Raw genomic sequence first — 24,953 nt, 5'->3', positions numbered from 1 at the left:
CTGCAGAAGGGATAAGAATTATAGAAACAGTTAATTTATAGTGGAGCTGTGCATGTCCAATATCAGCCCTAACAGGTATGGTAATTGCAGGCCATTGTCAAATCAGAATTCAGTTTGTACTTTTGACAGAATATACAAATCAAGACCAGAGCTTAGATCCTGCAGAATTACTGACCATGAGGTTTTATAAACATTGGAAAGGCAATAGGAAGGAGACATACCGTTTGCCTTTGTGGCCCCACTGTGCTCAAGTGTTCTGCTTCAGCTGTGCCAATAGGTGGCAGCAGATTATTTCGACTCAGCAGCAGTGGTGAGGGAGAGGAGAGCGAGTCGGCCGCCACAGGGCTGCAGATCCCACCAGCAAAAACCAAGATATGAAAGCATAAAATTATAACAATATAAACAAATTGGTTAGAATAAATACATGGGACAGATGAGTTTAATGTCATGCACAGAAAGCTTTAAGCTGCCTACACTGTTAAGAGATCTCAAAGGATTTTGGAGAATGAAAATTTTGGGCTTTCTTCATAGTATTTTCCTATTTTTTGATGAAACTTCATCCTGAGTGCACAGCACAAGTTGACCCTTTCTCCCACAAAGAACTGAAATAAAACAATTTTCCCTATCTTGTGTTGTTTTTTCCTGACAAAATCATAGATTTCTAATTTTGCATCTGATGAAACTCACAGTTCTGGGCCTTCTGGTTGTCCTTTTCACTAAAAATTATAATTCCTAGGTAAGGATCCTAAACTTTTATTTCCTTCCAAAGGATTTGGAGCAGTTACAGTATTACTCATGCCCAAGACAGTAATTAAAGCTAAATGATACTTTTCATATCCCAGAAAAAAACAAAGCAACTTATTTTTCCACTTCGATAAAAGCACTGTCAGAGGGATGAAAGATTAATTTTACATCAAAATCACTTATACCCAAGTGAATGTATGGCTCTATTGGTATAGATAATATACCAATAAAGTCAAAATTAAGAAATGTTGGGAGAGAAGTATAGTGACATATGCTTCATTCAGAGACTGAATTCAAAACGCTGAATTCAGTTATGGTGTTATTAATTCCTACCCTTGATCATAGTCTTAGAAATCAACCCTCTTAAGATGTTTTTTAAATTAACAACTAATGGAAGGATTTTGTTTTAAAAACTTGACTTGGAGTCTTTTGCACAATGAGGTGGGAAAAGGGAAGAGGACATGTTTACTGTTATTTCCTAAGATGTGCCAAGAGACATTGTTTCCTGGTGTACAGGCAGCTACTTATCTGAGATTTATGAAGTTTTCATTGTCAGTGAAATAAGTAAATCCTATTGGTACGGAAAACTATTAAAGGAGAACTAATCATTATTTGGGGGAAGAATTTTACTGAGCATGTTCCCACTAAGGAAAATGTTTTAATAAAATATATATGTCTTCTATTCCTTTGATAAGTTCAATATTCTAGCCAACATTTTATTTGTGGAAATATGTTTAGCTAAATCAGAAGGAAGATAAATATAATCAGAAGATAAGTATATCTATATTCAAATATAACTCCATTTTTTTCTGTATTAGATTTAAACCAGTGTACAACTCATCATAAGAATATGTAGTGATTACTGCCTAGGCATATATTTCAATCTTATCTTTAAATTCATTCTATATGTAAAATTCTTCATTAGTTTTACCACAGATTCCAGAAATTCTGCTTTTGAAACCTACACTCGGGATCCTCTGCGTATTTCGTCCATAAGTCTTGGTGTTCCAGCGCGAGAATGGCTTGTGCTGATGGGATGAAGGGTACGTGGTGGGGGGTTGCGTCTCCTGGCGGACTGCACTGTATATGACAGAAATGATGTACTAAGCTTCAGGGCTCGATTTGGCCAATTTCGAGTTGAAAAGATGGTACTGGACCCAGGTCTCATAAGTAGCTTGTCATCAAGATCTCTAGTGGCCAAATATCAGAAACCCACAGTGAGATCAAGACTGCTCTGTACAAGAAGACAGAACTCAAAGGGTAAAAAGCCTTAAACTTTCAAGTACATTCAAGGGAGAGAAAGGCAAAAAGAAAACAATCCATAAATAACCTAGTTTTAGATGTCATATAGTTTATCTCAGGAATGAGAATGTGTACCTGAAAGAAGGACATCATTTCAGTCTTACACATGATTTACTAGAATGGAGACTTGGGAAAGCAAGTACTTTATTCACCTGCCATCAGAGTCACTTCTTCAGTTACTGGTAAAGGCTAACCTGTAGTGTAGCTACTCCAAAGTGCTTCCCAGAAGTTTACCTCAGGGAATGTGCTTCCTACCATGTTGGAGGCATTCTTTTTGCTGAAGGCATGTCATCAGAAAAACTTAGTTGAAAGGCCAGTATTGCTGCTTAGTGGTGTGGCACTAGTGTGGCTCCCACCGCAGAGATTAAAATGCGGAGCCAGCTGAAGCCCACAGGGGTAGGGTTCCTTAGAAAGCTGGGAGCAGGCAAAGGGTGCAGAGCTTTGTAGAGCCCAGGTCAGTACATCCCCATCTGCGTAAACAGCTGTGAAATACAATACTCTTCTGTAAGTACTCTGGTAAATAAAATACCATATTCAACAGTTCAGTAGCTTAAACTCTGCCCCACAGATTCAGGTGCTTTGTTTTTGTGTTTTAAGCAGACGAGAGACCGTTTGATGCTATTATAGGGCACCTAAGAGTATTTACGCTGTGATATGGAGGGGAAGTGGAAGAATAACACTCTGCCACAGGCTTTTGGTTTTCATCATGTTCTTCAAGCTTTCAGGCCACTTTGGTATCATCTAGCGCAAAATATGCCTCAGAGTTTGGACAACTTGGAAGGAAAAATGCCCATCACAGAATAGGACTAAACCTTGAGCATTACTCATAAGAGATCTTTCTGGTCTTGCCTCCCTAACCACTCACTTAAGCCCTTTGTTTACACAGCCTACCTGCTTTCTAATTATAGGAATTTAGGCCTTTGCTGCTCTTCATTCATCTTTATTTCTCCTCTGGACTACTCATTCATATGTGGATTTATCACCTCCACACTTCTAGATCAGTCTCCAAATCTGACCTCTTCTATATGGCCCATCATTGTAAACTCAACAGACCCTACACTTATCTCCCCTGTCCCCAAACCATCTTCCCTTGAGCTTGAAATCTGAGTTCACCTTTATTCCTGTTTTTATAGAATCTGATTTCTTTTATGATAACTCCTAAACTATTTTATTACTTTTTTAGTCTTGGCTACATCTTGAGAACAGACCCACAGCTGCCTGAATTCCTGCATTAGACTCTTCTTTACCTTCAGCTCCTCCTTCTTTAATCCAATCTATGTTCTACTGCTGTGAAATCTTTCAGATTCCCGATTTAAATTGATATTCTCCCCAGCTGAACTCATACACTGCTGGGTGGGAATGTAAAATGGTACAATTCTTCTGAAAAAATTTTATGAAAGTTTATTATAGAATTAAACATATACTTATGGTCTATCACTTCTGTATATTGATAAATGAGACCATATGTCCACAAAAAAGACCAGTATAAGAATATGTATAGTGCCTTTTATAATAACAGCCTCAACCTAAAGAATAGCCCAAGTGTTCATTAACAGAAGAATGGATAAATAAATTGTGGTATATTATTAAAACAGAATACTAGTTGGCAGTAAAAGAATCACAAGCAACATTAATGAATCTCAGAAACATGACATTCAAAACCCCCCATTGTCTGGTTCCAAAGTTCTTTAAGTTCTTCTTTCCTGCTCATCACACCAGTGGTCTTTGATCAGAACATTGACATTCTAACCTATTGCCTCCTATTCTACTAGAGCAAAAAATGATCTGCTTTCTCTTCTAAATATTTGTATTTTCCTGTCTCCAAACCTTTCCCCACATCATTTCTCATATCTAGAATAGCCTTTCTACTCCTCTGCTTATCCAAACTTACATCTTTCAAGGACACATTTAAAACCTGCACTTAGCCACCAAAATGCTTCCCGTCTTTGGGACTGCCACAGTGTTCACTCACTTGAAGTACACACACTTGGTACTCAGTCACAGGAATGCCCTAAATGGTTAGGTCTCTTTTTAGTTGTGTGTCTTCTCACCAGTTATTTTATCAGCTCCTTGAAGGTGGATACCATATTCCTTATATGTTTTTACTCCCCACATGTCTCTGGTTGCTTAGTAGGTACTCAATACATGCATGTTGATTGACTTGACTTTGCTTTCCTTTTTTTTTTTTAGTGATCTACTTAACTCTATAGTCTTAAAATTTTATACTTCTTACAGGAGCTTGTCCATTAGAGAGAGATTTCTTGGCTGTAGAGGCATCCCATGAACCAAGAGACCATTCACATTTGGCTGATGACCACTTGCTGCTTGACAGAGACTCATCTACATATCAAAAGAAGATGTTTCTCATTGGTTGGTGAAGATAGCAGCTTAATTTCCCAACTTTGCCAAAAGTTAATATTTCCAAATTAGATCATTGATATATTTTTTCTCCTACGCCTTAACTTTTGTAGTATCCTGGCCAGTATCCCAGCTGGGGCCCCAAGTCCACTGTTAAGATAACAAGATCAGAGTCATCCTGTTCATTTCTGAATGGGGAAGCCTGATCAACTTAGATGAAAGCAATTAATAGCCAGTCTCATAGGGGAGAGAGGACCTTTATTATTATTTATATTACATTAGAAAAAACATGGAACAAAAATGGGAAGAATAAGGGTAAACTCTAGTATATAATCTCTTTTACCATTACATAATCCTGTGCTCTGCTAATGCTTTCTGCTATACCTGGAGCCTCAGCTCTCAATAATAAGATCAAATCTGAAGACTTTATTAGAAGGAGTTAATCTTATTTGTTTTAATGTTAGCAGGATTTAGTCTTACATGGACTGCCACTGCCTCCTTAGTGTCCTGTTTATTTTCTCTCTTAGGTAATCAGTTCAGGGCCCTTTCTGGTTAGCTCCTTCTCTCCCAAGTAGGCATTTTCCTCCTACTTTCTCTCTAGACTATTTGGATTATTGCTTCTCCTTCCTTTGGTCATTAACAACTAGAAATGTGTATGTTAACTTTTCAGGGCTTAGGCTACTTAAACCATAAGCATACCAGTTTGACATCTAGAAGTATTTTATTACTGTCACAGGAATATTAGATTACCTGGGTCATCCTCCAGTGTGATAAGATATGGGCCTTGCTGAGTTTGTTTATTTTTCAATTGAAGTATAATTGATGTACAGTATTATATAAGTTACAGGTATGCATAGTATAGTTATGTACAAGCTGAATTTACTTTTAAATAACCCTTTTAAAAATATAGCTGCACAATACCTGGCCAGTATACCAACAAAGCAAACACTAGATCAGGCTCACCAACCTGCAAGAAATGGCCATCTTTATATCCCTAAGACTTTTGAAACCATTTTCTCCTTCTTTTGGTTTGCCTTTTACACCTGGGTAATTGCTAAACATCCAAAAGCAAAAAAGTCAACAGATTCAAATATAAAAAATAAAAACCAAGTAGGTCAAGATAACAGAAAAAGAAGAAGTCAAAAAGAAATTCAAAAGATAGACTGTTAAGGCCATAGAAAATCTGACATTGGCCCCTCATTTCATTATATATTTCATTCTTCCCAAAGCTGCCTGGAGCTGACCATATAGATAGTTGAATCTCGATTGCACAGCTCATAGATACCTTTTCAAAAGAGCTGAAAATTACTTATCAACTCTAACTTGCTGTTTTTTCAAAATGAAACTTTTGCAAAGAATCTCTGGATTACTGTAACACGTAAGTTTACTGGAAAAAAAATCATAGTGAGCAGACCTCTCTATAAGAACAGGCCTAGGCTCTCCTGTACATCCCCCTGTGGGACTTACCGGATTTGAGGTGACAGACAGCACCTTAGACTGTGGCACTCGAGGTAAGACCAAAGGCTGCAGTTCACTCAGCGCGCAGGGGCTTTGTGAGGCTGCTCTGGTGACTGCAACGTTACTCTCATCATCTGAGCAAAGGAATAGAATCTATTATCCATGGATATCTTCAGACCCACAGCAACAGTACTGTGAAAAAAAATCTCCCCTGAGAATTCATAATCTCAAGCTAGGCTTCACTAATCTTTGTAGCCCAGTTTCATATCACCTGCATGGTTCCAAAAAACCCTTTAAACCATGAATATATTTTAAAGTGGTTTCTCAGGCTGGTGATGACTTGGTTTCTGGCAGAACGAAAAGCAAAGATTACTAGAGCAAAGCTGTCTAATAGGACATTTGGAGATTGAAGGAAATGTTCTGCAAATGTTCTCCAGGATAGTGGCCTCCAGCCACATGTGGCTATAGAGGATTTAAAATTTGGCTAGTATGGGGCCTAGTAAAACTTACCAGCTATTGCAGAATAAAAGAAACCATAAACAAAATGAAAAGACAACCTGCAGAATGAGAGTAAGTGTTCGCAAATGACATGACTTAATATCCTAAATATATAAACAACTCATATAGCTCACCAAAAAACAATCCTATCCAAAAATTGGCAGAAGACCTAAGTAGATATTTCTTCAAAGAAGACATACAGATGGCCAATGGGCACAAGAACAGATGCTCAATACTGCTAATTATTAGAGAAATGCAAATCAAAACAATGAGGTACCAGCTCACATGAGTCAGAATAGCCATCATTAAAAAGTATACAAATAACACATGCTAAAGAAAGTTCAGAAAAAAGGGAACCGTCCTACACTGCTGGTGGGAATATAAGCTCGTGTAGCCACTGTAGAAAACAGTTCCTTAGAAAACTAAAGTTACCATATGATTCAGCAATCCCATTCCTGGGCATATACCTGGACAAAACTATAATTCAAAAAGATGCATGCACCCCAGTGTCCACAGCACCAGTATTCACAAGAGCTAATACATGGAAACAACCGAAATGTCCACTGACAGATGAATGGATAAAGATTGTGTGTGTGGAATACTACTCAGTCATAAAAAGAATGGAATAATGCCATTTGCAACAACATGGATGCAATGAGAGATTATTATACTAAGTGAAGTAAGTCAAAGAAACGCAAATACCATATGATAGTATTTGTAGAATCTAAAATATGACACAAACCTATTTGTGAAACAAAAAGTTATGGACATAGAGAACAGACTGGTTTCTAAGGGGGAGGAGGATGAAGGAAGGATGGAGTGCTAGATTGGGGTTAGCACATGTAGGCTTTTATATATCAAATGGATTAAAAAAAAAACAAGGTCCTACTGTATAGCACAGAACCATATTCAGTAGCCTATGGTAAACCATAATGGAAAAGAATATTAAAATATGTAAATATGGATGACTGAATCACTGCTGTACAACAGTAATTAACACAACAACTGTCAATCAACTATACTTCAATTAAAAAAATTTAGCTAGTGTGATTGAGAACAGAATTTTTAAATTACCTAATTGTAATTAATTAAAAATTTAAATAGCTACATGAGTAGTGAAACTTCATACCCATTACCACTGCCAGTTTTTGTGGCAGCGGTAATTATATATTGTTTTGGGAAGATATATACTGAGTGTATAGCAGTGTCACATCTATATCCACTTGCATACGTATTGTTCATGGCTGCTTTCAAGGGCAGAGTTAAGTAGTTGCAACAGATTGGATGGCTGGCAAAGGCTAAAATATTTACTGCCTGGTTCTTTATACACAAACTTTGCTGACCCCTATTTTAGGACATTTCAGTCAACCCACCAAACCAGTCAGAGATCCTCCAGCTCCGTTTTAAAAGTACTGTCTTCTTTTTTTCAAACTTTTAAGTTTCACAATAACCTAAATTTATGGATACACAGAAAAATAAGTGGTGTTTAGCATATTCGAAATGTTGTACATGAAGTATTAGTTACTTGGGCTGCCATTAAATGCCAGAGATTGGGTGGCTTAAACAACAGAAATTAATTTTCTCACAGTTCTGGAGCCTCAAAGTCCATGATCAAGGTGCTGTTGGGGTTGGTGTATAGTGTGACCTCTCTTCCTGGCTCCTAGGAGCAGTTGCCTTTTCGCTTTGTCTTTGTTTGCATGACCTTTTCTCTTTGCATGCTTAGAAAGAAGAGCTCTAATATCTCTTCCTTTTCTTAAGGATACCAACCCTATAGGATTAGGATCTCACCATTCCAACCTCATTTAACCTTAATTATCTCCCTAAAGGCCATATCGCCAAACATAACCACATTGGGTGTTAGGGCTTTTGGATTTTAAGGGGAACACAATTCGGTCCATAACACATGGATAAACCATTTGTTTATCCATCAGTTGATGGATGTTTAGGTTGCTTCCACTTTTTCGACTCTTATGAATAATGCTGCTATCAGCATTCATGCAAGGCTTTTGTGTGGCTATATTTCACTTCTCTAGGTTATATACTTTTGAGTAGAATTGCTGGGTCATATGGTAATTTAACTTTCTGAGGAACTGGCAAACTGTTTCCACAATGACTATACCACTTTGCAATCCCACCATTAATTTATAAGCATTCCAATTTCACATCCTCATCAATACTTGTTACTGTCCTTTTTAAATCTTTAATACAGTCGCACTAGTGGGTATGAAGTGGTGTCTCATTGTGGTTTTGGTTTTTGATTCCCCTAGTAAATAATAATTTTGAACATCTTTTCATGTACGTATTGGCTATTTGTATATCTTCTTTGGAGAAACTGCTCTTTGAGTTATTTGCCAATTAATTGGATTGTTTTTTCTTTTGTTTTTGGGTTGTAGTTCTTTATATATTGTGGATACTAGATTCTTACTAGGTGTATGGTTTACATATATTTCCTCCCATTTTGTAGGCTGTCTTTTCACTTTCTTGATAATGTCCCTTGATACACCCTAAAGTATTTTATTTTGATGAAGTCCAGTTTATCTGGTTTTTCTTTGGTTGTATGTGGTCTTGGTGTCAGATGACATCTAAGAATCAACTGCCCAATCCAAGCTCATGAAGACTTACTCCAATGTTTTCTCCTTTTATGTAGCTCTTAAGTGTGTTCCTTTGCTTCATTTTGAGTTGATATTTTGTATATGATGTGAAGTAACAGTCTAACTTCATTCTTTTCCAGTTGTCACAGCACCATTTCCTTTTTTTTCCCCATCTAAATTTTTTTTTGATTGACAGGGTTGATTTACAATATTCAGTAAATTTCAGGTGTACAACATAATGGTTTACAATTTTAAAAGGTTATACTCCATTTATAGTTATAATAAAATATTGGTTATGTTCCCTGCCAGCATCATTTCTTAAAGAGACTCTTCTTCCCCAATAGGCTTGGCTCCCTTGTTGAAAATCAATTGACCATAGATGTGTGGGTTTATTTATGGACTTTTTATTCTATTCCATGGATCAGTATATGTTCTTATGACACTACTACACTGTTTTGATCACTGTAGCTTTGTATTATCTTTTAAAATCAAGAAGTGTGAATCCTCCAAATTTGTTCTTTTTCCAATATTGTTTTGGATATTCAGGATACCTTGCATTTCTATATGAATTATCTCTGCCAAAAAAGACAGCTGGAATTTTGATAAGGTTGCACTCAGCCTGTAGATATATTTAGGGAGATTGCCATCTCAACAATATTAAGTCTTCCGATACATAAGCAGAACCTGTCTTTCCATTTCTTTGTGTCTGTGTGCCCAGTCACTCAGTCAAGTCCAGCTCTTTGCAACCCCATGGACTGTAGGCTGTCAAGCTCCTCTGTCCATGGAATTTTCTACACAGGAATACTAGAGTGGGTTGCCATTTCCTACTCCAGGGGATCTTCCTGACCCAGGAATCAAACATGCATCTCTTGCGTCTCCTGCATTGACAGGCAGATTCTTTACCACTGCATTGCCTAGGAAGCCCCTTCCATTTCTTTCAGTTCAGTTCAGTCACTCAGTGGTGTCCGACTCTTTGCAACCCCATGGATTGTAGCACACCAGGATTCCCTGTCCATCACCAACTCCTGGAGCTTACTCAAACTTACGTCCATCAAGTCAGTGATGCCATTCAACCATCTCTCCCTCTGTTGTCCTCTTCTCTTCCCACCTTCAATCTTTCCCAGTATCAGGGTCTTTTCCAATGAGTCAGTTCTTTGCATCAGGTGGCCAAAATATTGGAGTTTCAGCTTCAGCATCAGTCCTTCCAATGAATATTCAGGACTGATTTCCTTTAGGACTGACTGGTTGGATCTCCATGCAGTCCAAAGGACTCTGAAGAGTCTTCTCCAACACCACAGTTCAGAAGCATCAATTCTTCAGTGCTCAGCTTTCTTTATATTCCAACTCTCAACTCCATACATGACTACTGGAAAAACCACAGCTTTGACTAGATGGACCTTTGTTGGCAAAGTAATGTCTCTGCTTTTTAGTATGCTGTTGAGGTTGGTCATGGCTTTTCTTCCAAGGATCAAGCTTCTATTAATTTCATGGCTGTAGTCACCATCTGCAGTGATTTTGGAGCCCAAGAAAATAAAGTCTCTCACTGTTTCCATTGTTTCCCTATCTATTTGCCATGAAGTGATGGGACCAGATACCATGATCTTATTAGTTTTCTGAATGTTGAGTTTCAAGCCAGCTTTTTCACTCTCTTCTTTCACTTTCATCAAGAGGCTCTTTAGTTCTTCTCTTTCTGTCGTAAGGGTGGTGTCATCTGCATCAGTTTTGTTCAGTGCAGTCGCTCAGTCATGTCCAACTCTTTGCGACCCCATGAACTGCAGCATGCCATGCCTTCCTGTCCATCACGAACTCCCGGAGTCCACCCAAACCCACATCTATTGAGTCGGTGATGCCATCCAACCATCTCATCCTCTGTCGTCCCCTTCTCCTCCTGCTTTCAATCTTTCCCAGCATCAGGGTCTTTTCAAATGAGTCAGCTTTTCGCATCAGGTGGCCAAAGTATTGGAGTTTCAGCTTCAACATCAGTCCTACCAATGAACACCCAGGACTGATCTCCTTCATCTGCATATCTGAGTTTATTGACATTTCTCCTGGCAATCCTGATTCCAGCTTGTGCTTCATCTAGCCCAGCATTTCACATGATGTACTCTGCATATAAGTTAAATAAGCAGGGTGACATATTGGTACCCAAGGGTAACAGCCTTGATGCACTCCTTTCCCAATTTGAAACCAGTCCATTGTTCCATGTCCGGTTACTGTTGCTTCTTGACCTGCATAACATTTCTCAGGAGGCAGGTCAGGTGGTCTGGTATTCCCATATTTCCACAGTATGTTGTGATCCACACAGTCAAAGTCTTTGGCATGGTGAATAAAACAGTAGATGTTTTTATGGAACTCTCTTGCTTTTTCGATGATCCAGCTGATTTTGGCTATTTGACCTCTGGTTCCCCTACCTTTTCTAAATTCAGCTTGAACATCTGGAAGTTCACAGTTCACAAACTTTTGAAACCTGGCTTGGAGAATTTTGAGCATTACTTTGCTAGCATGTGAGATGAGTGCAATTGTGTGGTAGTTTTAGCATTCTTTGCATGGCCACTGCTGAGTTTTCCAGATTTGCTGGCATATTGAGTGCAGCACTTTCACAGCATCATCTTTTAGGATTTGAAATAGCTCAGCTGGAATTCCATCACCTCCACTGGCTTTGTTTGTAGTGATGCTTCCTAAGGCCCACTCACTTTGCATTCCAGGATGTCTAGCTCTTGGTGAGTGATCACACCATTGTGGTTATCTGGGTCGTGAAGATCTTTTTTGTATAGTTCTTCTGTGTGTCCTTGGCAACTCTTCTTAATATCTTCTGCTTCTGTTAGGTCCATACCATTTCTGTCATTTATTATGCCCATCTTTTCATGAAGTGTTCCCTTGGTATCTCTAATTTTCTTGAAGGGATCTCTAGTCTTTCCCATTCTATTGTTTTCCTCTATTTCTTTGCATTGATCACTGAGGAAGGCTTTCTTTAGGCCTTATCTATTTTCTTTCAATATTTTGTAGTAGTCTGTGTAGAAGTCCTATACTTCCTTGGTTCAGTTTATTCCTAAGTATTTTACTCTTTTTGATACTAGTATAAATGAATTGTTTCCTTAATTTCATTTTTTGATTGTTCATTGATAGAAGCTGGAAGAATTTTGAGAAGCATGATAGAGAAGTCACAAATTACCTTGAACAGACTAAGGAGAAATTTGGATTTGGAAGGTGCTGTAGGGGAAGGCTCAGAAGGAAATGAGGAACATATTAGAAACTGGAAGAAGGGAGAACATTAGAAACCAGAAGAAAGGAGATGCTTGTTATTTTGTGACAGAAAGTTTAGTGAAATGGTCTCTTATGGTCATGTGGAAAGCTGAACTTTCCAAGTGATGATTTTGGTTATATAGCTATGGAGATTTCCTAGCAAAGTGTTAAAGGTGAAGCCTGATTTTTTTCTTGCTGCTTATAATAAGACGCAAGATGAGAGAAATTGAGGGAAAAACTATTAAACATAAAGAAAACAGGACTTAATGATTTTGAGAATTCTCAATCTCTCTAGATGGCAAAAGATTCCAAATAAAGGAAGGCTATCAGACCCCCAAAATTCTACTGGCAGGATGCAACCTAATAAAATTACTTAGCTACAAACATGATACCTTTCATATTAATAGGATGACTCAGAGGGTGAAATCAAGAGCTCAGAGGGGAAAGCAGAGAGCTAAGAGGATTATTTCCAGGGCTTGAAACTTGATGAAGGAATCCTGAATATTTTCACAGGTGGATTTCAGAATTGCTAGGGACCCCTCCCCCACCCCAGCCTTTAACTGGAATGTCTGTAACGGTTATGCTTTTCCTGGCCCGCTATTATATGTTGGGTTTGTTGGGATCAAATATCAATAATTGTCTCTAGGAACAGAATGGCTGGATTAAATAGTTAGATGTTCATTTACCTCTGTATTTAGTTTCATAGGGCTATAGAATAGAAATGAATTGTACCGCAGTAACTTAACTTGCCCTGTATTACATCCAGGAACTTCATTCTTACCTGATTCAAAAATCTTTGGAGCTGAGGCTCCATCATTCCAAGAATGATTCTCTTGGAAACCTTTAAAGAGAGATGAATGTACTTTGCATGTGGGAGCACATGACTCACTGGGGGTCAGTAGAAGGAATGTAGTAGACAAATTCCAGTGTGCCCCCACCAGTCCATGATTCTCATCTCTTGGTGTTCACACCTTTGTGTAATCCCCTCCCTTGGAGTGTGGGCAGGACCTGTGACTTGCTGCAAACCAACAGATGATGGTAAAGGTGATGGGATGTCACCCCTCGATTATGTTACATAATCTTCTGTCTTGCTAGGAGATGAGCTCTCAGTCTTTCTTACTGAGAAAGCCTTGGAGAAGTAAGCCACCAAGACTACTGCAGCTACAAGAAACTGGATGCTTCCAAAAACATGAGCCTCAACAAGAAAACCAGCTCTGACCAACACCCTGATTGCAGCTTTGTGAGATCTTAAGTAAAGGACTAGCTGGCTGTTACTGGACTTCTGACTCACAGATCTGTGATACAATAAATGTGTATTGTTTGAAGCTGCTAAGTTTGTGCTAATGTTTTGTGCAACATAGAAAACCAATACAGACAATTGTTAAGACATTAAATATACATTTAACCATATACTCTTGACAGTTCCACTCCTAGAAATCCACCCAAAAGAAAAGGAAATATATGTCAAAATATATACCTTGTACCCTAGTGTTCATAAAAGCACTAATAGACCAAAAATGAAAATAGTCAAATCATCCATCAACAGATAAATGGACAAACAAGTTGTGGAACAGTGGAATACTACTTAGCAATAAAAGGAATAAATTATTGACACATGGATGACTCTCAGAATGATTTATACTGGGAGAAAAAAGATGATAAAAAAAAGAGTCAATACAATGTGATTCCATTTAAGCAGGTAAGTTGTCACTTAAGGATAGTGGGTTGGGCAAGGGTAGGAGGGAGGGATTTTACAAGGTCATGATTTTTGTGGGTAATGGATATGTGCACTGTATTGACTATCCTAGTTACATGGCTGTATATACATAAATCAACTTATTAAAATATATACTTTAAGTTGTACTGGTTTATTGTATATCAGTTCTTCAATAAAATGATTTTTAAAATGTATTTGTGACTTGCACATGTTCTTTTTCTCACAAATAATTACATTCAAAAAGAAAGCTCAATCTCTAGTCATCACAGACTAGGCCTCATTACTCATCCAGTCATTCCCAAATATTGTCCAACTATCTGTTAGTTTCTATAAGAAATACAAATATGATTCTTTTGTACTACTAAGCACATAATCTAATAGACTGGTTAGGGTTTGGAAGTCTTAATTATTTTTTTATATTGTTTTCACAAAGAGCCTTACCAGAAGCAAATCCCTCCCAGTGAGTACGTGTCAGCTGCTCCATACAGCTTAGGACCTTGCTCCACACGTCATCAAACACATAAGCAAGGACATCCTCTTTCATGCAGTAAAATGGAGCAATGGGTGGATACCCTAATTTCTGTTTCTCTCTAGCTGCTTCTGATTTCTTTCCATGAAACTCCTCTTCCCTGTAACAGAAACAAGAGTGAAAGACTTCATGGTTCTTCTTCACTGAGTGTTCACCACTGTCTTTCGTGCTGCTTAGGAATGTGATCTGTGCTTCTCCCCCTAAATCTGCCCCCTCCCCCACCCCCCCGCCGACATATGTAGCACAGATATTAAGCTCTCTTGTGAGCTAAGGAAGTTTTCAACAGAGGAGACTCTGCATTTTCCTTCTTACCCCCATCCCACCCCCCTATTCTGGCAAAAAATAGAACAAGAAAAAGAAGGGTGAGAATCATTGTACTTTTTTTTTAGCTTTAAACAGATGGCACTGTCAGTTGAGCAACAAGCAAGCTATGACTTGAACAGAGAAATCACCTTTTTGTTGTAACTGGATGACATTTAGATTGTATTAATGCGACACACTGGATGGTATAACAGATTATGTTGCAGTTATCTGAGGCGTGATTCATTAGGGAAACAGTCCATATAGATTATTTTATTGTATACTTTTACTAAATAAACGTTTGGTAATTGATTGTAAAGGAAAAAGAGGGAAGCCCAACAGCATAGGAAGCTACTTGGGCTCTTCTGGAATCTGTATCTATAATTCAGAAACTCCCAGTTAGGCAAGGCTATCTCTTCTCTGGCAGTGAGTATCAAGAGCGCAAACAGATTTCTGGGGGAAGATAATTTGGCTGATAGATGTGCTTATCTGTGACAGTATAAACTAAGACAGCAAATTGCGGAACTGACTTGGGTGGAGAAAAGCATCTTCCCGCCTTAACAGTGAAAGTTACTCCTAGGGTAACAAAGTACTCAAGAATGAAATAGGAAACTAGACTGGAAAGAAGGATGCTAAGATTTAAGCAGGACAGTCAGATTCTCCTCGCTTCTCCTTTCCAAAGGAAGAGCTAGCCTGGCATTAAGTGGTGGAGGAGGCTATGTGTCAGTTGCTCAAGTCGTGTCCGACTGCGACCCCATGGACTATCACTTGCCAGGCTCCTCTGTCCATGGGATTCTCCAGGCAAGAATACTGGAGTGGGTTGCCATTCCCTTCTCCAGGGGATCTTCCTGACTGAGGGATGAAACCCAGGTTTCCTGCATTGTAGGCAGATTCTTTACCATCTAAGCCACCAGGGAAGCTGATTAGTATTAACTGTATTTCAATTTGTATTTCTTTTAAGAGGAGATAACATAGCCATATGATGAAAATTCAAATTGTTTAGAAGGAAATGTATACATGTAGTGAAAAATAAGTTTCCTATATCTCTACCCCAGTCCTCATTCCCAGAAGCAAACATACATAAGTCCAGAGAAAGTTTCATTAACACTGTACTGCACCTTGCTCATCCAGTTATCAATGTATCCTGGCCCATGATCCCTATCAACATACATAAATCTGCCTCTTTAAAAAATAACTGCAGACTATTCCATTGGATATACCATAATATATGTAGCCAGGCAGCTGTTAATCAGCTAACTTTTTGCTTTTATAATCAATACCACAATATATTTCTAGAGATATTCCTTATGTATTAGGTTATAACCTAATAAACTAACAAAAATGTAAGTAAAAAATGTATTTAATACACCTAACCTGTTGAACATTATAGCTCAGCCTAGCCTCCTTAAATGTGCTCAGAAGACAAATTAGCATACAGCTGGGCAAAATTATCTAACACAAAGCCTATTTTATAATAAAATGTTAAATATCTCATGTAATTTATTTCATACTCTACTGAAAGTGAAAAGCAATGGTTTATAGGTATAAAATGACTGTAAGCATACTGGTTGTTTACCCTCACGATAGTGTGGCTGACTGGGAGCTGCAGCTTGCTGCCACTGCGCAGCATCCCGAGAAAGTGTCATACTCATATTGCTAGTCCAGGAAAAGACAGAAATTCAACAGACAGTTGCTACTGAGTGTGTATCACTTCTATACCATTGTAAATCAAGAATTCATTAAGTCAATTCATCTTAAGTTGGGGACTGTATGTATGTAGTTCTTTGGCTACATAGGTATCTTATTTGCAGGGTAGATTCCTATCAATAGATTATTGAGTCAAAGGGTATATGCATTTCAGTTTAAAGAGGTGGTATAATTCTCCAGTAGTGAAAGAATATGCCTATTTTATGATTCAAGGAATAATCAAATTTCTTCATCCTTTGTCTTTTGATAGTCTGTCAGGTAAAAGAGTACTCATGATAGTTTTGATTTGCATCTTTGAATGAGATTGTTTCATTTCATATATTTAAGATTCATTTTCTTATAATGTAAACTCTGCCATGTTCTTTGTTTTGTCCTTAATTTTTTCCTTGTTAAGGAATAATAATAATAATAATTTCCATGATAAGGAAATTAAGCCTCTGTGCATGCATTAACTACAAATATTTTTGCCCGTTTGTCTTATGACTTTATGAATTTTTTATGCAGAAATTTTAAATAGTTATTTTTAAATGACTTGTAGATTTTGAGCTGTAGTTAGAAAGGCCTTCCCTATTCCCAAACTATTAAAAAAAAATCTTTCATATCTTATTTTCTTCCAAACTTTCATGATTTCATTCATCACATCTCAGTATCTCAGTGGTATCTCTAAATAGAAGACTGCTTTCCTAAAATCTTCCCTGTATTACTTGAAAATTCATTTGGGTTTGAGTCATGAACATCACATTTTAGAGTAGTTAAATCAGCTTTATTTAAAGCTAAAATGAAGGGAAAAAGGAGGAGAAAATACAGATAATTAGACTCAGGCCAGATGAAATGAAAGGCAAGGGGGAAATCTCTGGAAATCCAAAAGAACATACATATGATTCTACAGATAATTTGACTCAGGCCAGATGAAATGAAAGGCAAGGGGGAAATCTCGAAATCCAAAAGAGCATACATATGATTCTCTTGGAACAATTAGCTAGCTCATTGATGCTATGTATAGAAATCTGAGTTATGTTTACCTGAGCCTAAGACTGTATACATTGAACATAAAAGTAAGCATGGGTCAATAGGAAATAAGGGAAGAAAAGTCCAGAATCATGTGACACTAACTAGAGCTAACCACAGCCTCATAGCCTGAAATTCTCACTTCCAGATGTGCTACTCTGACTATCATTCTGAACTTCTAAAGGCTTAGAGGAATAGTTTAAGAGGTTAATATTTCAGGGATGTAGCATGGAATAGTAAGAGAGCCTGGATTTAGAATAAGATGAATAAAGTTTCCATGAATTACTGTTGATAATTAACAAAGAAGAAAAATTTTAAAAATTAATTCATTTAAAACTGTTTAATCTCAGGAAGAGGCAAATGACATGTGCGGGAAAAAACATAAAACGAAGACTGGTATGTGGAAGCAATTTATATCAACTAAGTATATGAATGCTGGATAACTGAGAAGTTATAGAACATAAATAACATAAATTTAATTATAGATAATATTGGTGATATACTTTAGAAAAAAAGATACTAATACACAAAACAGGGGAGTAAAAACGTTTAAAAGATATAATACTCACATATCTGTGTGGTCAAACGCTAGGTATTCCTCTATTATTCCCTCAGAAAATATTATACAGTCTTCTTCTCTTTCCATAGAACACAAGCAAGGGGATTTGGCAACGGAAGATGCTTTAGGACCATATGAAGATGAAAAATGTAACTTCTTTCCCCTAATGCCAAATCTGGGAGAGGGGAAAAATAGTAATTATGTACAACATAATACAGTCAGTTCTCACAGACACTCATTCATACAAATTTCACCTCAAAGTCCCTTCCCCTGGTAACACCTTCCTGGGCTACTCTAAACCTTAATACCAGTTATTTCTCAGAACAGGAATAAATATGAGCCACAGACCCACTCTGCTTAGGCGTATTATGCACCTAATACTGAAGCAGTTGAATACTACTTGCTATGTTTTCAGATGCAATGGCTATGGCTATAAAATAAGCTATTTTTTAAAAAATCCAAGAACATTTACATTCATGTTCAACTCTTTTAAGTACCTCAGGAGATTATAGGTTTATTTCAATAACTTCATTGTTGTTGAAAATGCATGCACATTATTGTGCAACAAATCTCTTGAACTTATATTGCAAAACTGAAACTCTGGTATCCATTAAACACTAATTGCCCCTTCCCCTTCCTTTCTTCCTTTGGGCAAATATGCTACTTTCTGTTTCTATGATTAGACTACTTTAGATACTAAATATGGGTGGAATCATATTGTATTTGTCCTTTTGTGACTAGCTTAATTCACTTATTAAATAATAACTTCAAGGCTCATCAATCCATATTATAGCATGTAACAGTATTTCCTTCTATAATATTCCATTGTATGTATATACATTTTCTTTATCCATTCATCTGTGATGAACATCTGGGTTGTTTCCACCTCTTGGCTATTGTGATTAATGATGCAATGAATATTGGTGTGCAGATATCTCTTTGAGATCCTCCTTTGAATTTTTTTGGATATACACCTGAGTGGGATTGCTGGTTCATACAGTAATTCTATTTTTAGTGTTTTAAGAAGCCTCCGTACTGTTTTCCAAGAGACAACAGGAGACTTCCTTGTAGCTCAAATGGTAAAGAATCTGCTTGCGAGGCTGGAAACCAGGGTTCAATTGCTGGGTTGGGAAGTTCCTTGGGAGGAGGGAATGGCAATCCACTCCAGTATTCTTGCCTGGAGAATTCCATGGACAGAGGAGCCTGGCGGGCTACAGTCCGTGGGGTCGCAAAGAGACAGACATGACCGAGCGCCTAACACAGTCCATACTGTTTTCCTTAGTGGCTATACTGTATACTCCATTCCCCCCAACAGTTCACAAAGGTTCCAATTTTTTGTCTACATTTTTGCCAAAAGTTGTTGCTTTCTGTTCTCTAGATAGTGGCCATCCTGATGATGGGTGGTGGTGGTGGTAGTGGTGGTTTAGTCACTAAGTTGTGTCAGACTCTTGCGACCCCATGGATTGTAGCCCGTCTGGCTCCTCTGTCCATGAGATTTTCCAGGCAAGACTACTGGAGTGGGCTGCCATTTCCTTCTCCAGAAGATCTTCCTGACCCAGAGATCAAACCAGCATCTGCTGCATTGCAGGTAGACTCTTTATTGCTGGGCCACCAGGGACACCCAAAGAGACTGTTATATGTTGATTAAACGTTTTCTCAGGCCACAAAACTAGGCTACACTTCCCAGGACCCCCATACAGTTAAACGATGGGTTCAGTTCAGTTCAGTCACTCAGTCATGCCTGACTCTTTGTGATCCCATGAACTGCAGCACACCAGTCTTCCCTGTCCATCAACAACTCCCAGAGCTTGCTCAAATTCATGTTTAACAAGTTAGTGATGCCATTCAACCATCTCATCCTCTGTTGTCCCCTTGTTTTCCTGCCTTCAATCCTTCCCAGCATCAGGGTCTTTTCCAACGAGTCAGTTCTTTGCATCAGGTGGCCAAAGTTTCGGGGCTTCAGCTTCAGCATCAGTCCTTTCAATGAATATTCAGGACTGATTTTCTTTAGGAATGACTAGTTTGATCTCTTTGCTGTCCAAGAGACTCTCAAGGGTCTTCTCCAACACCATAGTTCAAAAGCATCAATTCTTTGGCACTCAGGTTTCTTTATGGTCCAACATTCACATCCATACATGACTACCAGAAAAACCATAGCTTTGACTATATGGACCTTTGTTGTTAAAGTAATGTCTCTGCTTTTTAGTATGCTGTCAAGGTTTGTCATAGCTTTTCTTCCAAGGAGTAAGCTTCTTTTAATTTCATGGCTGCAGTTACCATCTGCAGTGATTTTGGAGCCCAAGGAAATAAAGTCTCTCATTGTTTCCCCACTCATTTGCCATGAAGTGATGGGACTGGATGCCATGATCTTAGTTTTCTAAATGTTAAGTTTTAAGGCAGCTTTTTCACTCTCTTCTTTAACTTTGATCAAGAGGCTCTTTAGTTCCTCTTCATGTTCTGCCATGAGGGTGGTGTCATCTGCATATCTGAGGTTATTGATATTTCTCCCAGCAATCTTGATTCCAGCTTGTGGGTCATCCAGCCCAGCATTTTGCATAATGTACTCTGCATAGAAGTTAAATAAGCAGGGTGACAGTATACAGCCTTGATGTACTCCTTTCCCAATTTGGAGCCAGTCTGTTTTCCATGTCCTGTCCTAACTGTTGCTTCTTGACCTACATACAGATTTCTCAGGAGGCAGGTAATGTGGTCTTGGTGTTCCCATCTCTTTAAGAATTTACCACAGTTTATTGTGATCTACACAATCAAAGGCTTTAGTGTAGTCAATTAAACAGAAGTAGATGTTTTCTTGGCATTCTCTTGTTTTTTGTATGATCCAATGAACGTTGGTAATTTGATCTCTGGTTCCTCTGCCTTTTCTAAATCCTTCTTGAACATCTGGAAGTTCTCAGTTCATGTACTGTTGAAGCCTGGCTTGGAGAATCTTGAGCATTACTTTACTAGCGTGTGAGGTGACTGCAGTTGTGCTGTAGTTTGAACTTTCTTTGGGATTGGAATGAAAACTGACCTTTTCCAGTCCTGTGGCCAAGTTTTCACCAAATTTGCTGGCATATTGAGTGCAGCACTTACATAGCATCATCTTTTTAAAAAAAATAATATTTATTTATTTATTTTGGCTGTGCTGGGTCGTCACTGCTGTGTGTGGGCTTGCTCTAGTTGCGGCTACTCTCTAGTTGTGGTTTGCAGGCTTCTCGTAATGGTGGTTTCTCTTGTTGTGGAGCACAGATTCTAAGGCGCATGGTCTTCAGTAGTTGCCTCACATGGGCTCACTAGTTGTGGCACACAGGCCTAGTTGCCCCGTGGCATGTGGGATCTTCCCAGATATGGGACTGAACCAGTGTCCACTGCAATGCAAGATGGATTCCTAACCACTGGACCACCAGGGAGCCCCTCACAGCATCATCATTTCAGATTTGAAATAGCTCAGCTGGAATGGGTATGAGGTGGTTATTTCATTGTGGTTTTGATTTGCATTCCTCTTATGATTAGTGATGTTAAGCATCTTTTCATTGAAGCATCTTTTCATTTACTTGTTGGTCATGGGTTTATCTTCTTTGAGAACTGTCTATTCTCCTGTCCTTTTTCTATTTTTAAATTGGGTTCTTTTTGTTGTTGTTGGATTGTAGAAGTTCCTCATGTGTTCTAGATATTAACCCCTTATCAGATATGTGACTTGGGAATATTCTCTCCCATTCCACAGGTTGCCTTTTCACTCTAATGATTTTTTTCTTTGGGTGCCCGGAAATTTTTGAGTTTGATGTAGTCCCATTTATCTATTTTTGCTTTTGTTTTTAGATTTTGATGTTCTATCCAATAAATCATTGCCAAATCCAGTATCCTGAAGCTTTTCCCTTGTGTTTTATTCTAGGAGTTTTAATAGTTTTAGGTCTTACATTTAGGTCTTTGAAGGCCATTTTGAGTTAAGTTCTGTATATCGTTTAAGATCAGAGTCCCACTTCATTCTTTTGCATTGTTTTCCCAGCACCATTTGTTGGGGGGATTGTCCTTTCTCCACTCTGTAATCTTGACACCCTTGTTGAAAATTATTTAGTCATATACACAAACGTTTATGTTCTAATTATCCTTTTAGTGATTTTTTAAGGGTTATAATTCTGCATACAGTCATACAGTTTGGCAACTTATTAGATATTATAGTTAATTTTTGTTGTAGTATGTATTTAAGGGTAGATAAGCCCCTTAAACTAACTTGCAGCAGAAGACTACAAAGTTCTTTTTCGTTTAAAAAAATTATATTTATTTATTTTGTGCTATACAGTAGGTCTTTGTTGGTTATCCGTTTTAAATATAGCAGTGTGTACATGTCCATGCCAAACTCCTTAACTATCCCTCTCATCCTTACCCATCCCAGACCCGGCAACCATAAGTTTGCTCTCTAAGTCTGTGAGTCTCTTTCTGTTTTGTAATTAAGTTCATTTGTATCATTTCTTTTTAGATTCCACATATAAGGAACGTCATAGGGTATTTCTCCTTCTCTGTCTTACTAACTTCACTCAGTATGAATCTTTAGGTCCATCCATGCTGCTGCAAATGGCATTATTTCGTTATTTTTAATGGCTGAGTAATATTCCACGATATATGCTGCTGCTGCTAAGTTGCTACAGTCGTGTCCGACCCTGTGCAACACCATAGATGGCAGCCAACCAGGCTCCTCTGTCCCTAGGATCCTCCAGGCAAGAACACTGGAGTGGGTTGCCATTTCCTTCTCCAATGCATGCATGCATGCTAAGTTGCTTCAGTTATGTCCAACTCTGTGTGACCCCATGGACAGCAGCCCACCAGGTTCCTCTGCTCACGGGATTCTCTAGGCATGAATACTGGAGTGGGTTGCCATTTCCTTCTCCACCACTGCATATATGGACCACATCTTTATCCATTCCTCTGTCGATGTTTTTTTTTCAAATGGCAATGTTCTCAAACTCATCTGTTCAGGATCCTTTTCTGGCCTGTGTTTTCTCCTTATGCTACCACCATTTTCTATTGTTATAAAGTTCTTGGAATTCCATTTTGATCTATACAATAATATTTGTTTTGATTGATAACACTGTTTTGCAGCCATAATATAAGTTCATTTTCATGGAGTTTGTTGTCAAATAAATATGATATTTAGTTTAAAAAAAAATTTGGTGGAGAAGGAAATGGCAACCACTCCAGTATTCTTGCCTGGAAAAGTCCATGGACAGTGGAGTCTGGCGGGCTGAAGTCCATGGGATTACATGACAGCATGTGTGCACGAGGGTGGAGGGAAATGGGTTGGTAGCAATAAAGTGGTAGAAATAAAAAAAAAAGAAAAATTGATTCTAACTATATTCTAGGCATTATTTTAGGTGTTAGAGATACAGAGAGAAAGCGACTGTATTTTTGTGCTGTTTTTATAACAATTTCCTCTGGCCCAAGAACTCCAGAATGGAAACTGAACCAAATGTCTCATTTAGTACATTTGAGATGTGAAAAAAATCCAATGTGGAAGGATTAATGAACAAGAGAGTGACAGAAGATAAAGACAGAGATGTAGAGTAGGGCCAGCTTATGATATAATTTTAAATTTATCATAAATTCAGTGGGAAGCTACTGAACATTTTTAAGTGAAGGACAGAAAAGATTAACCATGAACTTTAAAAGGAAAATCTGATGTAATGTGGAGGGCAAGAATGGGTATAATTTGAAATGTTATTTTTGTAGAAAATCTTAGTAGCTGATAAACCTCATATTTTATGGAAAACTAATTTGTTAAACTAAAAAATACCAAAGTTGTATTTCTGACATTTTTTCACATCACTTATTTTAAAAAGTGGCAAAATTGCAGCATCACCACCAACTTACATATCCTCAACTACCCAAATTTTGTTCTCAAATACTAGTAGTCTCTCAAAGAAGTTAAGTGTTTCCTTGACGTTCAGCTGATTCCATATCTTAAAGGAGAAAAGGTATTTTTCCAGGATAGGCCTGGACAAAAAGGACAAAAATGAACCAGCTTTACACGGCCAAGTTGTAACAATTTGAGCATCAATAATAATTATGGTTAATTAAAATAATAATAATAATTATTATGGTTAATTAAAATATATAAATGTTTTGCAGTACAATGAGTTCCTTAATGGTACTCAAGAGAAAAAAATATCAGCTATGGTCAAACTGGTAGTGATATGAAAGTAAATATGGATTATATTTAATTTGTTATTATTTTAAGAAGTGATACCCAAATATAGCTGAATAACTTGCTTCATTTAACTATATGTCTGTATAAAGTACAGATAGGTATTTATTTCATCTGTATAGTAAAGAAATGTAATTATTGAACACTGTAAGTCAAATAATCCAGAACCAAAAATAAGCAGGACCAAGCAACAATGGTGGTAGCAAGTAAAATGGACAGAAAAGACGTCTGCAGTGTGTTGCAGAATCATGATTTAGCCAAATGTCCTAGAGAAGGAGTTAACAGCTCAGACTTGTTCCTTATTTCTTTGAAATCTCTAAAAGGAAATTGCTATTTACAGTTAAAAATTATAAAGTTTAAACTAATAAGTCAGGTAAATATATCTTAATCGCAGGACCTAAGTTATCTAATTTTGGTCTGTGAGAATTAAAGAATACATCCTTTCTGTGGGAGACAAATTAGTCTGTAAAAATCTGAAACCTATATAAAAGGAGTAAATTTTAAAAGGCTTATTGATGTACTACATGAGGCTTAAATTTAGAAAGAAATGTCAGCCTGGTGACCAGAACCTTGAATTTAAATCACTCTGAAAAAAGTTAACAAATCCCACTCTCTGACCAAAAATCAGTTAGTTGATAACCCAGATCCCATAGCCTTAACTGACCTAAGACAATAATGTTTTACTTTGTGGTCTGATGAAATTACTACAAGCTTTAAAAGGCATCAAAAGCAAGCATCACTAC

At 37.7% G+C, this 24,953-nt stretch overlaps 1 protein-coding gene across 5 annotated transcripts in view; it reads right to left on the bottom strand.

Moving 5' to 3' along the window:
* The window catches only part of FAM149B1 (family with sequence similarity 149 member B1), a 52,636-nt gene that overhangs the window by 4,717 nt on the left and 22,966 nt on the right, over window positions 1-24,953 (bottom strand). For 4 of the 5 annotated variants that reach the window (XM_065922570.1, XM_065922571.1, XM_065922569.1 and 1 more), the window contains 6 exons: window positions 18,025-18,189; window positions 14,353-14,540; window positions 5,872-5,996; window positions 4,280-4,386; window positions 1,710-1,934; window positions 222-345 (listed from right to left, as the gene is read on the bottom strand). In XM_065922570.1, coding sequence (XP_065778642.1) covers window positions 222-345; window positions 1,710-1,934; window positions 4,280-4,386; window positions 5,872-5,996; window positions 14,353-14,540; window positions 18,025-18,189 — 934 coding nt within the window. The remainder of the gene's footprint in view (window positions 1-221; window positions 346-1,709; window positions 1,935-4,279; window positions 4,387-5,871; window positions 5,997-14,352; window positions 14,541-18,024; window positions 18,190-24,953) is intronic. The other variant, XM_065922572.1, reaches the window with a different exon arrangement.

Source organism: Muntiacus reevesi, chromosome 2, assembly GCF_963930625.1.
Source record: "Muntiacus reevesi chromosome 2, mMunRee1.1, whole genome shotgun sequence".
Lineage (NCBI taxonomy): Eukaryota > Metazoa > Chordata > Mammalia > Artiodactyla > Cervidae > Muntiacus > Muntiacus reevesi.
The sequence above is the reverse complement of the archived record's forward strand: the minus strand, read 5'-3'. Positions and strand labels throughout refer to the sequence as shown.